This window comes from Harpia harpyja, chromosome 7 (genome assembly GCF_026419915.1).
Source record: "Harpia harpyja isolate bHarHar1 chromosome 7, bHarHar1 primary haplotype, whole genome shotgun sequence".
Lineage (NCBI taxonomy): Eukaryota > Metazoa > Chordata > Aves > Accipitriformes > Accipitridae > Harpia > Harpia harpyja.
The window spans coordinates 13,374,449-13,388,553 of record NC_068946.1 but is presented as its reverse complement, the minus strand read 5'-3'; the positions used below and the strand labels follow the sequence as shown (position 1 = coordinate 13,388,553).

The 14,105-nt window shown below is 46.2% G+C and overlaps 1 protein-coding gene across 2 annotated transcripts; it reads right to left on the bottom strand.

Annotated features, from left to right (window-relative positions):
- Nucleotides 1-13: 13 nt before the first annotated feature.
- On the bottom strand, nucleotides 14-13,548 carry C7H21orf58 (chromosome 7 C21orf58 homolog). Of its 2 annotated transcripts, none has more exons than XM_052793702.1 (8): nucleotides 12,913-13,548; nucleotides 11,310-11,367; nucleotides 9,358-9,425; nucleotides 8,496-8,639; nucleotides 7,909-8,023; nucleotides 6,365-6,504; nucleotides 4,427-4,599; nucleotides 14-3,031 (listed from the first exon to the last, which is right to left on the bottom strand). In XM_052793702.1, exons 1-8 carry the CDS (start codon nucleotides 12,970-12,972, stop codon nucleotides 3,016-3,018), a joined length of 774 nt encoding a protein of 257 aa, XP_052649662.1. In that variant the 5' UTR covers nucleotides 12,973-13,548; the 3' UTR covers nucleotides 14-3,015. The 2 variants fall into 2 exon arrangements, with proteins under 2 accessions (XP_052649662.1, XP_052649663.1); XM_052793703.1 differs by having other exon boundaries at nucleotides 1,953-3,031; nucleotides 9,358-10,836; nucleotides 12,913-12,979.
- Between the last annotated feature and the right edge of the window lie 557 nt (nucleotides 13,549-14,105).

The following is a 14,105-nucleotide window of genomic DNA, read 5'->3' as shown; positions in this document are numbered from 1 at the left end:
GGCCGTGTGGCCAGCCACACTGAGCTTCAGGTAAAGAGATGTGAATATGGTGTTATTCAGCCAGGCCTTATTAAAAGGCCTTTTTTAAAAATTGTAAAGCAATTCTGTAGTCTTCAAGGACCTCCTAAGGAAATGCGCACAGAGCAGGAGGAGAACTTGCATCTGCCAGGCTTTTGCTGGTGCTTCACTGAGCTGCAACTGCAGAGGCACCAGTGGGATGATGCGGAATAACTCCCAGAGCTTCACGGGCACTCTCCTGAGGGTGGGATGTGAACCACACTGCTTGCCCAGGGGTCTGATCCCATCTGCAAGGACATCTTTTGCCCAAGGAAGCTGTGTGTGGCTCAAGCGTTTTGGGGTGTGATGTTGAGCAGAGGGTCCATGCCTAATCTGCAGAAGCTTTCCAGGACTTGAATGAGGCTATGAGGAGATGTCTCTGCGTGCACCATTTCACATGCCCATCCTTGGGTGGAAGTGCTCTGCTGAGCCAACACTGCATACAGTAAACTTTTAGAATGGAGGAGCCAATTACAGCCTACACACAATAATTAAACAGCAGACAGTGAAAACACAACATTAACATACAGTAACTACCATTTGCTGCTAACTCTGCAATGCACAGCCCAAAACAGCAGATATGTCTCAAAGGAGCAAGACCAAATCCCTGCACAAGCACAGAGCCATTCTCCATTGCATGTCCTAGTTCCCGGTGCGGCAAGGGCCAGCTGCTCCTGAGGGGACGGGGAGCAAGCACCGCACCACAGTCCCAACCTGCAGTACCACACAAGGAGAGGACATGAAGGACAGGGTCAACAGGACCCACAAGCAGCCCCAGGCCCAAGTTTAAATGGGACTGCTGGCCTTGGGGAGGGCAGGGGTCCCAGGTGGGTCTGGTTGGGGTTGTTAAAGGCTACTAGTGCACGTGGGCCCTGTCACTGCATCCAAACGAGTCACCACTGAAGACCCTCCATTGGGTTTCTCTGATCTACGCAGCAGTGAATTGATCCACACTGTCTGATTGAGTCACACACACAGAGCAAAGAAAACAGAGCAGAGAGGGCAAAGAGCAAGGTAAGTTTTACATAGTAAATAAATTATTCATTAATTGTTTTCAGAGCACAGACAGCACACCATTAGCTTCCAGCAGTGACAGTTATTATTTGGAAAGATCACTCACAGCACCCTTTGCATGCTTGTCCAGTAGGCTTTACAGATTACTCCACCACCCTGGCTCACCAATTTGACAGGAGCACTTTAAGGTATGCCAATTAATTAATGGACTCTTGTGGATAACACAGCATACAGTCGTTTAACTAAAGCTGGTCTCATAATATTGCTTTCTGCACAAAAAGCCTCAGCCACAGTCATGTACCTTGCTCTAGAGGCAGGAGGCACAGACACGTGGGGAAGCACCCGACCCACCGGTGAGCAGCGCTATGTGGTGTGGTAAATAGGCCACAGATTGAAAGTTTTTTTTCCAAGATAATACACATCAGCTTCTTGCTGCCAAACCTATCTCCTTAGCTGCTGACCATAGTTCTTGGCAAACCAGACTAAACTTTGCCTATCAGGAACTATCTACACCCAGTGCGATATCTTTTCTTCTGGGTAACCATTCCAAACAAAATTTAGGTCCCTGGGTTATCTTCATCAGATTCACTCACAAACTGCACCAGGCAAAACCAATGTAAAGATGTTCTCCACTTTAAAAACAGGAGAAGGTAGGAAGACATTGAGAAAATGCTACTAATTCATTGTTTATCTTTCTGTATTAAACACCACCGGGCTGCTGAGAGCATGAAAAAGTGTCGCTTGATTAAAACTCTGAGCAAGCCTTCTGAGGAGTCCTAAGTGAAAACAAAAAGAACAGGATAGCATGGGCTTAGATTAAAGCCTGCCCTCTGAAAATTAGCAGGAAAAGTAAAGAAAGGAAAAGTGTTTGATTTATGTTGCTGAAGAAAAAGACATGCCAATAACCAAGGAAGAACCTCAGGATTTTTTTTTTTTAATTAAGTCTAAACCCTAATTATATGAGGGAAAGCTTGAGAAATAATTAAACGAATATACACAAGTCCAAGCTGCTTAAATTACCGTTCAACAGCACTTTGTGAAGAAAACCTTGGGTACCTTTGTAAATGTGAGATTTGGGAGAGACTGAGAGTCAGAGCCCTCCTGGGGCAGAAAACACCGACTGCGGTTAGCTGGGGGTAGGCCTTGCACTTCAACGTTCAAACCCCAGGACTGCAGGAGCAGATTTCTTTCTGTTCTTCTCCACTGAGAATTATTTATCCAAACAGTGTGTAAAGCCAACTCACACAGGTAGGGCAGAGTGCTGGTCTTCAGGAAAATCCAATGCTAGGGTTTTTCTCTGCTATGCAGGTAACTTACTTACATTTGGATTGTTCCTGATCACCTTTAGTTCCCTGGATAGGTAATTGCTGCAGGACAAGTATATCTGTGAGGGAGTAAAACCAAAAACGCTGAGGGAGGAACACTTCAGGCTGATAAACCCTCATTCAGGCATCCTGGGTTAGTTTGTATCATCCTCCCCAGGACAGCAGCAGGCCCCTTTGCAAGGGACATTTCTTCCATTTGCACATGAAGGGGACTCTTAGCCCTGGAGCTGGGTCATACTCATTTGCAAGGGCTCAGATAACACTGGTGTTAAGATTATTTCATGCCCAGGGGCTGCTGTGGGCTGCCAGGCCTGCAAGACACTTTGGGATGGCTTTTCTTGATTCTGTGAAGAGACAGCAAAAGTGGTGATTGCTTGTGGCTGGTCTGGGCTTGGAGGATGAGAGGAAACAACTGAACTAGCAGAAATGGGTGAGCAAACAACAGGTGCATGGTATGTTTGTTCTGAACATCTGCAGTCTTTCTCCTGCTCACTTCTTGTACCAACAACATGCAGTCTTACAGACATTAGGCTGTCAATCAGACAGATCATTTAGGAACTGTTCAAATACAGGTTGACCTCAGCAATGCTACAGTCCATTTGTAGAGGAACACGTACTGTCAGTATGTGGGCCACCTGCAACAAGAAAAATGGCTTTATTGTGTCTGGTAATAGCCAAAAGTGCATGCTTGCTGCAGCTGCAGAAGGACAGCATAGATGTGTCAGATCTCATAATTCATGGTGGACGGTAGCTAAAGAAAAGGAAAAAGACAGCTTAAAAGCCAATTCTGGAAGGAGCTAAGAGATCTTTACCAGTACAGATTACAAACCCATGTAAAAGTGAAAGGGGTAGAAATGTTTATCCCTTATAATCCCAATAGGTAAATAATCTGTTCAAGAATTCAAATCTCATGCTAAAGAGGACCATAGAGATATCCCTGCCAGCAGGTCGCCCATGCCTGAGAATGCAGCTGCCTCCATCCTGTCCTTATGTTCACTAAGGCTTTGAAAGTGCCATAGCACAAAAATAAAAGCTGTGTTGTGACCGATGCAACAGTGAGTCCCCATTCCCAAAATCCCCAGCTACTGCACCACACTCTAGCAATGTGCATTTCTTCACCAGCCTCAGCACATAAGAACTTTCCAGCACCGCTGCTTCCATGCCTGCTTTCTTGCTATCCACTCCCGATGTACTCAGCAAGACCACTGCGCTCTCTTGGCTCAGATCCTTGCCCAAGGGCCCTCCTGCCACTGGCATTTGCACAAGCAGACTAGTTCAAACACTAGTCCCAGGTGTGATCTGCTCACTCCTAGAAAGCCAACCAGGACAAGCTCAGAGACAGCAGGGAAGGCACAGGCAAGTGAGCCCCTGGAGGAGCCGGCTGCTGACCTCTGCTGAGGGCTCTACAGACCTGGGTGCAGCCTGGGGAGAAGTCCACCCATTTCTGCACTTGAAAAAACACCCAAGCTGCAAGCAGAGGCTTATTGCAAAAGCTCAGCTTTATTTCTGAGTACTGCCCTCCCTTTGTACCATTTCTCTTAGCAAACGGTGGTGGGTTTTTTTCCAGGAATTTCTGATTAGCAAATGTCACAGCAGCATTTTAAGAATATAAATCCTACTGGGAACCTTAGCCTGAATGTAAACCACATGCAGCCCTTATTTAGCAGGTGTCTGCTGGCTTCACGGGGAGACCCAAAACCCAGGGTAACAGCCACTGCAGAGCAGAGCCATGCAGCATTGCTGGGTGGTGGCTCTGAGTGGCAGGGACGCAGCTTGGTGTCATCTGTAGACCTTGTCTGATCCTCATGTTTATTCCACAGTAAGCAAGGATTAATTACTCAAGTTATAAGATTGAGCGTATCAAATCATCATTTAACCCACCTCAATCCCATTGTTGCATTAAAGACAATAATCAGGACTGGCCTTAGTGAAGAACCATGAAGGCATGGGATTGTCTGGCCTACCTTGCTACCCCACCCGTGCAGGAAGGAAGGGCTAAAAGTTTACGTCGTGGCTGCCTGTTTACTTACGTAGGCAGGGCAGGGAGCATGCTCCCAGTCCAGTGATGTGCCATGGATGTGGACGGGAAACCCCCATGGGGCACGGGGAGCATCCCTGTGGGAGGGTAGTGGTGGTGGTGGTGCACTGCAGATGGCCTGGACCTCTCTGCTTTCACAGCCAGGGGAGCAGCAAACTGCAGGTCCTTGTTGGAGAGAGACAAAGGGCGATTTGTGAAATCTGTGCCCCCACGGGAAGGGTCCCTGGCTGAGAGGCTGGGTTCCCACTCGGCCACCCCTTGGTAAAGGAAGTCCTTCAGCATGTGCCTGGAGATGGGTTTTGCAGGCTCCAACATAGAAGGTCCAGCAAACACTGGGTGATATCATATTTCACCTGATATTCAGAGGCACTCTGAGCCCACTCCCCCCAGCTTATTCCACCGGTCTACATCAGGTAAATGCATAGTGACATGATGGCCTGGGGAAGAAGGTAGGAACCAGGGTGAGGACACGCTCTTCCTCTGCCATCTTCCCTTAGACACAGAGTCCTCCACAGAAAGCTGCAGATGAGTCCGCTGGCTCTCCCAACACCACTGTCTGCCCCAGACATCTCCCCAAGGCAAGGGGGAAAGAGTATTCAAAACCAGAAACTGCAAAGTTTAAGGAAAATAGAAAAGGACTTCCATCCGAGGCAACGCTCGGCGCAGCTCTGACATGAGGAAGAGTCAGTGCTGCCCGCCATTTCCACAGCTAGTCCACCCTGGGACCATGGCTGACAGAGCCAGTGGGCCTCTCTGCACTGCGGGTGGCCTCCTGGGACATCAGTGCCCTGCAACGCGAGAGCTAGCAGCTGCTGTTGGAGGCTTTCTGTCTGGGGCAGACATTTGGTCCCAACAGGTGCAAAAACCCATCAGCTCCCTCCAGGCCATGGGATGGGCTACGGAGGAGGATTGCGTTTCCTACCCCTCTGTCAAACCCAGGGCTCCGGGCCTTTTAAGCCATCTGTTGCTTTTGCAAATAGCATGTAGCAAAGGTACGAGTGAGCTGGGCAAGGACTGCAGAAGTGTAGGAGTTACTTTCTCAGTACCCGACAACCTTAACATCTGAGAAAAAGAAAACAAATCTTTCTTACAGCACAGGGAAAAGACATAGCTAGCCTGAAAATGGCAGAGTAGGAAAAGTACAGCGGAAGTTTTTGCAACACTAGGACATCCTCTCCTCCCCAAAGATCAACTGCCCTTGCTTCTTAAGTAATAAATACTCTACAGAGTAGAGGATAGAAATACATTTTTCCAAAGCACTTAAGGACACTAAGGAGCTCTATCACCTTGTTAAAAATAGCTTAGGAATTGGGCATCTAAGGCTGTGTTCAAAATTACCTACCTCTTATCAGGCACTGGACACGTTTTGGAAAAATCCCTATAGGGATCTACACACCAAAATATCTTTAAGATCTGTCCTTTCAGAGCTCAGTAGCCATTCATTTTCAGTGAGACAGGAACTAGAGCAGTGCGGCTCCAAGTATGATCACAAAATCTGCTTCAGCTCTAGCCCATTTGAAACTGTCAGGTCAAATTTTACCAATTGCAGGATTTGTAACACAAATATTGCCTTGCTGTTTGCAGCAAGTGGACCTGCAGCAGCAGATGCCCAGCATAGATGGCTTCTGTGCATAGGCTGTTAGTGGTTCAACTGTACAGACCAGATAATTTTCAGAGCTGGACTGAATCCAGTTTGCACTTCTGGAGGAGACATTCTTCCATTGGGTCCTGTCACAGTGCTCATCATGGGTAAAGAGGCAGGCTGTGCTCTGCTCAGTAACAGTCTTCTGGTGCAGTGTGTTTGCAGATGTGTACAGCTATGAAGCATCACAGACTTCCTGCATGTTTTGTCCAGGCCCTACACCCTCCCAAGGAGATCAACCATTGCCTCGTGTGAGCAAGGATGCCCTTCAGACTCCAGTGTCATTACCTGCTGTGCATGCTGAAGCAGGGGAGAGCTGGCTCCAGCAGGCTGTGTGAACGCCATCGGTGGCAGAGCCTTCAGCATCATGTTCTGCATGATGAGCTGGTGCATCTGAGCGTTCTGCATCAGCATCATCTCTACCATATCTGGGAAGAGGTCACCCCAAGGAAGAAAGCAAGAGCTTTATCAGCAACTGACAAGCAGCAGAGGCGTCTCAGTAAGAAGTGCCCTCCAGCATACAGACTGGTCACTGCAACCAAGACAAAGCAGCTGAAAGGGACACGTGAAGAATATTAGCATTATTTGCCTAGGCAGTGCAAAATTACTGTCTATGAATAAGAGTATTCATACCAGCTTTCCTGTTTCTCCTCCCTTCTACAGGAAAGCTGCTGTTGAGCATCTTCTAGTTTCCCTACAAACCCACCCCTCTGGCTATGCTGACTGTCAGGCTGGAGAAGGGCTGAGCACTAGAGCTTTCTCACTTACTCCAGCATGGACCAGCTCCTTACAGTGCTCTCCACTGCTTCAGCTCAAGATCATTGCTTTCCACATGAGAGGTTTCCTCAACTTTACATGATATTGCAGTGCCACCTTGAGAGTCCACTGCATGCACATCAAATCTACTTACCATGATCTCTAGGTTCTAATCACAAAGGACCTGTGCAGCGGAACTACTCTGCTTAGGGAGGGAAGGAAGGAGGGAGAGGGGAAAAAAAAGAAGAAAAAACCAAAAATCAAGGCAACTCTCCTTTTTTTTTTTTTTTTTAACTGGTCATACCAAAAGTAATTTACATGTATCAGCTTCAGAAAAGTCATGCATGAATTGGGACTGTTTTGTTTATGAAAATAAACTCTGATTTAAAAATTCAGACACATAGGTGAAGAAAAAGCTGAGAAATACTGCAATTTTGTGACTGAGGATTTCTCTGTGGGATGAAGAAATCTTTGGCTGAAGGTTGAGCAGGGAAGTCATCCCAGGTTTTTGTTCATGTATTATTTCACAGTAGCATCCACCTATGGTTAGAAACAAACTCTTTTTATTGGCATTGCACTATATTTGGAACAGCACTTTCCGCTGTTCTGTCTTGTTTCCAGACATGGGGCATAATAAAAACCTGTGTTGTTCTGAGGAGATTGAACAGCAGTTTAAGAGGGAACAAGAGAATAAAAACACATTTTAGAATTCTGTCTGTTAATTTTGGAATCATCTGTGTGCATGAGTTTGACCTTGTCAATATTACTCAGTGCCTTGGGTTGAGCTGGTTTGCTTTCCCAAGCTTCCCTGGCAGCTTAACCTGGCTTTGCTGAGTTTGTAGTCCCTTTTTCTTTAGTTTTAGCAATAAGAGTTTGTCTGAAAGCCTCTCAGAAATGCTATCTAGCCCATTTATGGAGTGCAATTCCCACAGCTCCAGCAGCAGCCCAGTCGTGAAACAGCATGTCACTGACTAGCTTGGACGCCATCCTGTGCCCCCGTCCACTTGCTGTGGCACCTCGTCTGCCCTCTCCGGGCCTGGTGATGGGAGCTGGCTGCTAGACAGAGGGTACGTCACCTTCTTTAATGCTTCCAGAGCGGGGGGCTGCAAAAGGCTGGGCCGGGGGGATCTGCGTGATCAGGGGGGGCGGCTGAGGTAACTGCTGGATGATGGTGGCAGGCTGAGGTGGCATCTGAAAAAGAAAGGAAAATCGAGAAGTCAGGGTTGGTTTTGGCCAGCTCCCTCATCTTTGTGAGGGCAGAGCAGCGGGTATCATCTGCCTGGACTTCAGTAAGGCTTTGGACATTGTCTCCCATGAGACCCTTGTGGAGAAGCTGTTGAGGTTGTGGGCTGCACGAGCAGACAGTGATGTGCATTGGAAACTGGCTGCACAGCCACGCCAGAGGGTGGGTAATCCTCTCACTCCTCTTGCTACTTCGTTCCTATGGTAAACCATTCACACTGTTAATTTTGTGCTTTATTTGTAAGATGATTTCCCTTAGATTTTGCTTAGGCCAGTAAGGGTCCCATATCACAGCAAAGAGACATATCTTCCCTTTCAGTGGGATGAGTGTTTCCACAGAGCCCCCAAGTCCCTCCACCTGTGGTTGTTGTCTCAGACTGGCACAGCACTAGCGGTGTTTCCGAGGAGAGAGGATCCTTACCGTCTGCTGGATAATCCTTGGTGGCTCTGCTTGGGGACCTGGAAAAGGTATCTGGTAGACGTGTGGGGGGGTAGCTCTGTGGTTATGACAGCGTCCTCCAGCTGGTGCAGGGGGCTGTGAAAGCTCTTCCAGAAGGTGCTGCTCCTGCAAAATCAAGTATCTTCTTAAACAAGACCTGGTCACAGAAAGGCAGACAGTATTGTTACGCTCTCTGGAATAAATGGGATTAGCCTCTGGGAGCCTGCAGCAGGGCACAGCCTCGCTCACCAAAACACTGCTGCAGAAACTTCCAGCACTGCTGCATCTGACAGGCAGACCACAAGTGACTGCTGCATGTAGGGAAGCACTCAAACAGTGCCTGCATAAGTATAAAGAAAGTTTTTCTTCCCACATGTCTTGAAGCCGTACAGTTTTCAGCGCAAGCAAAAAGGAATGGAAAAAAGGTGAAGAAAAAACTGCCAAAAGTCTAGGAAAACATTTCATTAACGGTTGATACCCTCCACAAACTAGGAATAAGTAACAGTTACTATTGTCCCTATTTTGGTGGCATTAAAAATCCCTTCTTTGCACTTTGGCACTACACCAGAGAGCTTATGATACAACAGTTCAGGACAAACAGAATCAACCTACCAACTAACTGAAGTGGGTGCAAGCTTTGTTAGCTGTAGCAAGGGAGAACATACTGCTCTCCGGCACCTCTCCCTGATTAGCTGGCCCAGCCTCTATACTCCAAACCAGCAGAGAACTGAATACTGCCCAGCCCAAGAACCAAAGGACAGGAAAGAACTGAATCCACATCGGCAGTGGACGTGCAGATAACCTGGCCCTTTCTGTTGTTCCTGTCCACAGAGAGGGCTCTTACCTTAAGCTCCTGCAGGAGATCTTTCCTTCGCCTTAGGGCACTTTGGAGCATATCTTCATGTCTGTTCCCTGAAGGAGGAAAAGTCCATTATCTTCTCAAAGGATCACAAAGACAGAGCTATTATACCACCTACATTACGAGATTAATTCTGGAAAATGTGTTATAACATAGTTTCACTTCTTCCACAAAAGGCTTTAGGCTACTTTTCTTGTGAAATCCACGAATGGCTAATGACTTTATGCCACATACAGACATAGCTGCTCAGCAGCTCTACAAAGGCAATGCACCTTCTTTGAAAATAAACTTTCCATATTGCTCTCTAAAGTCCCCTTTTAACCTCCTGGCTTAGAAACTCGTTTCAGCCTGAAATCTAGATATACTCTGTACGTGCAAAGGATGATTGTGCAAAGTGTAAAAAAAGTTTGTTCTGACATATCAAAACAAACTCAGTTTTGAATGTCAACCTTTCTGTTTCCTTTTTGTTCTGAATCAACTTCCTTTTCAATTCTTCCCACATACAGCTGATTTTGAACGCACTTGCAATGAAAATAAGAAAGAACGTTTTCAGACACATTGGAGGCATGCCCAGCATCTGCTCTGAAAAGCATCACTTCTTGTTTTGAAACTGTAAGTTGTTAAAGGGATTTTTAATTTTTGGCCACAGCATTGAAAATTTCCAACTATTTGTGCATCAGCTCAATGGATATGAGCCCAGAGTACAATCTAGAAATATTACTGATCATCTACCAGTGGCCTTTAATCCATAGGTAATATAAACATTACATGTGCCATGCAAAGAAATGAATGCACTGCCCATAGCATGTGTAGCTTCCATGGGAGTATTGTTGAAGGGAACACACTACTTATACGTGAAAGGTCACTGCAGTCTTTGAAAGGGTTTGATAAAGACACAAGTTATTTTCAGCTCCCTTATTTATCAACTTTTAGCTGGTTCGCTAGCTTTTATAGAGAATTGTCTAAACTTTGGAAGTTTCATAAGAATGCTGGGATTCCTGACCTCTCTGCCCAAATCAAAGTCAGGATGTAATTGCACATGCATGGTTTCCTGGTGAAATGGTTTCCCAGCTCTTATCAACACACTGCTCAAGACCAACTGTCAGTATAACGATTTGTTTCATAAGCTGAGTCACTTTTGTTTACACTGGAAACCATGTTCTGGTCTGCACAAGGCTGCATTGGTCAGCTTCAAAGGTGCAAAGCAGCATTAGTAGTGGAGTGTTCCTCCTGCCTGGGTCCCTCAGAGACACACAGCCATCCTAACGACTTCTTTTCAGGATCACCAAAGCCAAGCACACAGCTGGACTGCAACAGGGGCTCACTCCTAGGTATAGGAGCTAGGATGAATAGGATCACCAGTAGTTTACTCCAGCTGAACCAGCATCCACAGCTGAGAGGCTGCAGAGGACACCTGGACAGGAGGTCATTCTTGTGTCAGTGCTCGGCTGGCTGATTATTTCCCTTTGTCAAAAAAAACAGTTGAAGAAATTCAAAAGATAAAATGTAGATAGCTGCACAGGATAGCAAGCCCATTCTCCTTGCATCAAGGCTGCTAAGATTCACCGGCTTGGTTAGGACTGAGACTAGTATACAGACTGACATTACTGCACAAGCTTCACTGGAACTTGCATTTTTGCTACTTCCAATCCCCAGGGCTGCATATAGATTTAGATATGCAGGCTGAACTGGGGCAGCACTGACTCAAGTTCAGAGTCTCCCTCCTGCCCTGCAGACAATGTTCCTGTCACAGAAACCAAGACAAAGCAAGTTCTGACCACCCAAATGACCAACCACTGAGCACGCAGAGGCCTCTTCCAGCTTTTAGGGAGGAGATGTGATCATCTGGTGTGACCTGCTGAGGAACTCATGCCTGAGAACATCACTAAGCCCTTTCTGTATCATGTCCATAATTAGAACAAATGCTTCTCTTTTACTTGCAGTTGGGAGAGGTGACTCCATCTTCCCTAGGTTCTCCTGTTCATTTTCCAATCTCTGTTGGTAGAACCACAACAAGAACTGGTTATGAGACAGGCAGCAAAGTTCACAACAATTTCCAACCCTACCTTACAGGCATACGTTTGGGATGGAGGAAATAAAGCAGAAGTGGAGACAAGCAGTGCTTCTTAACAGCTAAACCACAGCTAGTGAGGGCTACAAGAAGTATTCATAGAAGTATGAAATGTCTCAGTACAAATCTAGTTACAGTAACAGAACAGTCATGCTTCCAACCGTCCAGGCTGTCCCCAACCTGGAAATTGATAGCATGGTGAATCAGGAGACTCATACATAATTCATCATAATGGATCATATGAAGAACTTGGTGCTGGACAGTTTTGGGTATTTGGTACACTAATAGGCCTAAATGGCCCTGGCCAGCCTCACCAGGGACTTCCACATCTGCTGCTCATGTGCCCAGGAGCCCCTTTAATCTCAGTTCTAGGTCTTCAGTTCTTACCTGAGCTATACTGGATGAGTAATTGGTCTGCAGTTCAACCATGGCCATGCCTGTGACTGGCCATGGATCCTATTAACTCTGATCCCAACCTGCAGACACTTCCCAGGTTGGCCTTGGCCTGCCTCATCGCCATGAGCTTGCCTGATAGATCTGGACTTTTGGTTGAACCTGGCCACCATGTCTGGCTCTGCCCTGCTTGCCTCGCTTGGGGGCTGGCCGGGCAGGCCCCTGCCCTGCTGGCTGTGTTATTGTGCTCAACTCCTTGCTCCTTAGGGAGCAGATGGCCCATGTTGCTCCCTGCTGCTCAGAAATTAGAGACCTTTCACTCATGCACAGGCTCTTTTCTTGGTTCTGCATAGCTCCACACTGTTGAAAGCTTTGCCTTCAAATGGCTGCTGCATCTAAGACAAAAGACTCCACTGTGGAGACAGGTTAGATGCCACTTCCAGCATTCATGTCTCCAGGAAAATTGTTTTTCCTTCCAGACTTCTTTTTAAGTGGCTTCTGGAGGACACTGAAGCAGGTCTATGCTAGCAGATTCAGATGTGCTGAGGGGGGAGGAACAGGGCTGAGTGGAGAACCTTGGGTACATTAGTGTGCAGAGTCACAACAAAGAGCTACTGGGATTCTGTACAGCACCTCATGTGCTTCCAGCATGGGTCTGCCCATGTTTCATCAGGCAACATATCTTATGTGAAAGCAGACAAAAAAGACGACATGAAATCGCCTTAAAACAATCTGAGGTCCTCTTTACCCAAGATTTACTCCTAAACATTTCCTGTCATGACTCAAACTGGTTTTGAGCTAACTGGTGACACCTCCCATAAGATCAAAGTCACTTTAACTCTATTTTTAATTTACTGTAGGTCCATGTAAACTTGTACAATGTTATTTAAGAAAGTGACAGTGACTGTAGCACCACTGCACATTGGTCTGCCTCAGCTTGCATGAAGAAAGAGGTTCTCAATTGGCTGCAGATCCTCTTTGTATCTCAGTTGAAATATATTTATTTAAATACAATGTTAATGCTTGAACATGCAAAAAGCAGAGCAAAGGTGACCACTGCAGAGTTATTCTCTTACCTTTTCTAGGACCTTGAGTTTCAGCTGTGCCAGGCAATCCACCACTGAAGGATCTGTCATTGTAGTAGTCTCCTGGAAGAGTAGGCAGGAAAAAACATGTTAAAAAGCTAAGGAAAGGCAGATACGTTTTCAGTGGTCATTTTTTCCCCTCCACAATCTTCACAGAAGAATAATTCCATTAGAAAAAAAACCAAACAAGATTGTGAGCAATTGAGGGAAGAAGATAAAAGCTTCAGTTTCACTCCCAGGTAAAAATGAGTACAGATATTCATCACAATGTCACAGATACAGCTTTTTCTGCCATTTCTCTCAATGCATTTTCATGCTGCAGGTTGCAATGGTCACAGAAGGGTAACTCAGGGTGAATATTTGTCTGTTCTTACTGGTTGCTAGCCTTTCCCTGGCAGTGTCACTAAGCCCAGCCCTCTGTGTTGTTAGTGTCTTCTAAGTAGGTCAGAGTTTTGTGCCTGTAACCTGGTTGCTAAGTTTGTAGTGTCAATCCATAATATAAACAATTTTATCTCTGGGGTAGAAGCTTATATACCTTTTGTAAAGCAAATGCCCAGCACGTTAGTGGGCAAGAAGAAAAGATATAAAAACCAATGTTTCTTTAACACAAGCTCAATGCTAGGGGTCAGATTATGATCTTGCTGATTGATACCTGATAGCAACGTTTATCCCACTGTAAGGGGCCCATATATGTTTGACATAGCCCTTCACATGAGTTTTCACCACCAGATAGTAACTAAAAACTCAGAAAATTAAGGAACATAGCTAGAACTCATCCCCAGCTGAGTAAAAGAGTAAAGAGGCTATGGTATAACATCCTTTTGCTTACCACCTCCCAAGCAACCTGCAGGGCATCTCCCTCTCCCAGCAAAGCCCTACCAGCATAAAAAACAGGGCAACATTTATCAGTGACACCCATAAAATCAACACCAAGGCATGAGAAAGAAGCCAAGTAACAGATACTCATTCTCAGTATCATATTTTAAGCCCGGTTCTGCTCCTAGGAGAGCAAAGTTACAACCCCTTCCCTACTTGAAGGGAAGCATAGCAATACATAGCAAAACCACAGCTGAGCCACTGCTGGCAGCTGGAGCAGCTGATAGATGCTTGTAGGGAGCTGTGTGGGAGCAGCACAGATCACCTCCTCCAGCTGTGACCCACACAGCATGTGTGTACAATCTGTC

What these genes read in the sequence shown, in the direction of transcription:
- C7H21orf58 (XM_052793702.1), bottom strand. Translation starts at nt 12,972, where the DNA reads ATGACAGATCCTTCAGTGGTGGATTGCCTGGCACAGCTGAAACTCAAG. An exon ending in CTCTGGAAGCATTAAAGAAG is followed by an intron (nt 6,505 to 7,908) that starts GTGACGTACCCT and finishes ACCTCTTCCCAG; the next exon opens with ATATGGTAGAGATGATGCTG. An exon ending in TGCTTCAGCATGCACAGCAG is followed by an intron (nt 4,600 to 6,364) that starts GTAATGACACTG and finishes CTCTCCAACAAG; the next exon opens with GACCTGCAGTTTGCTGCTCC.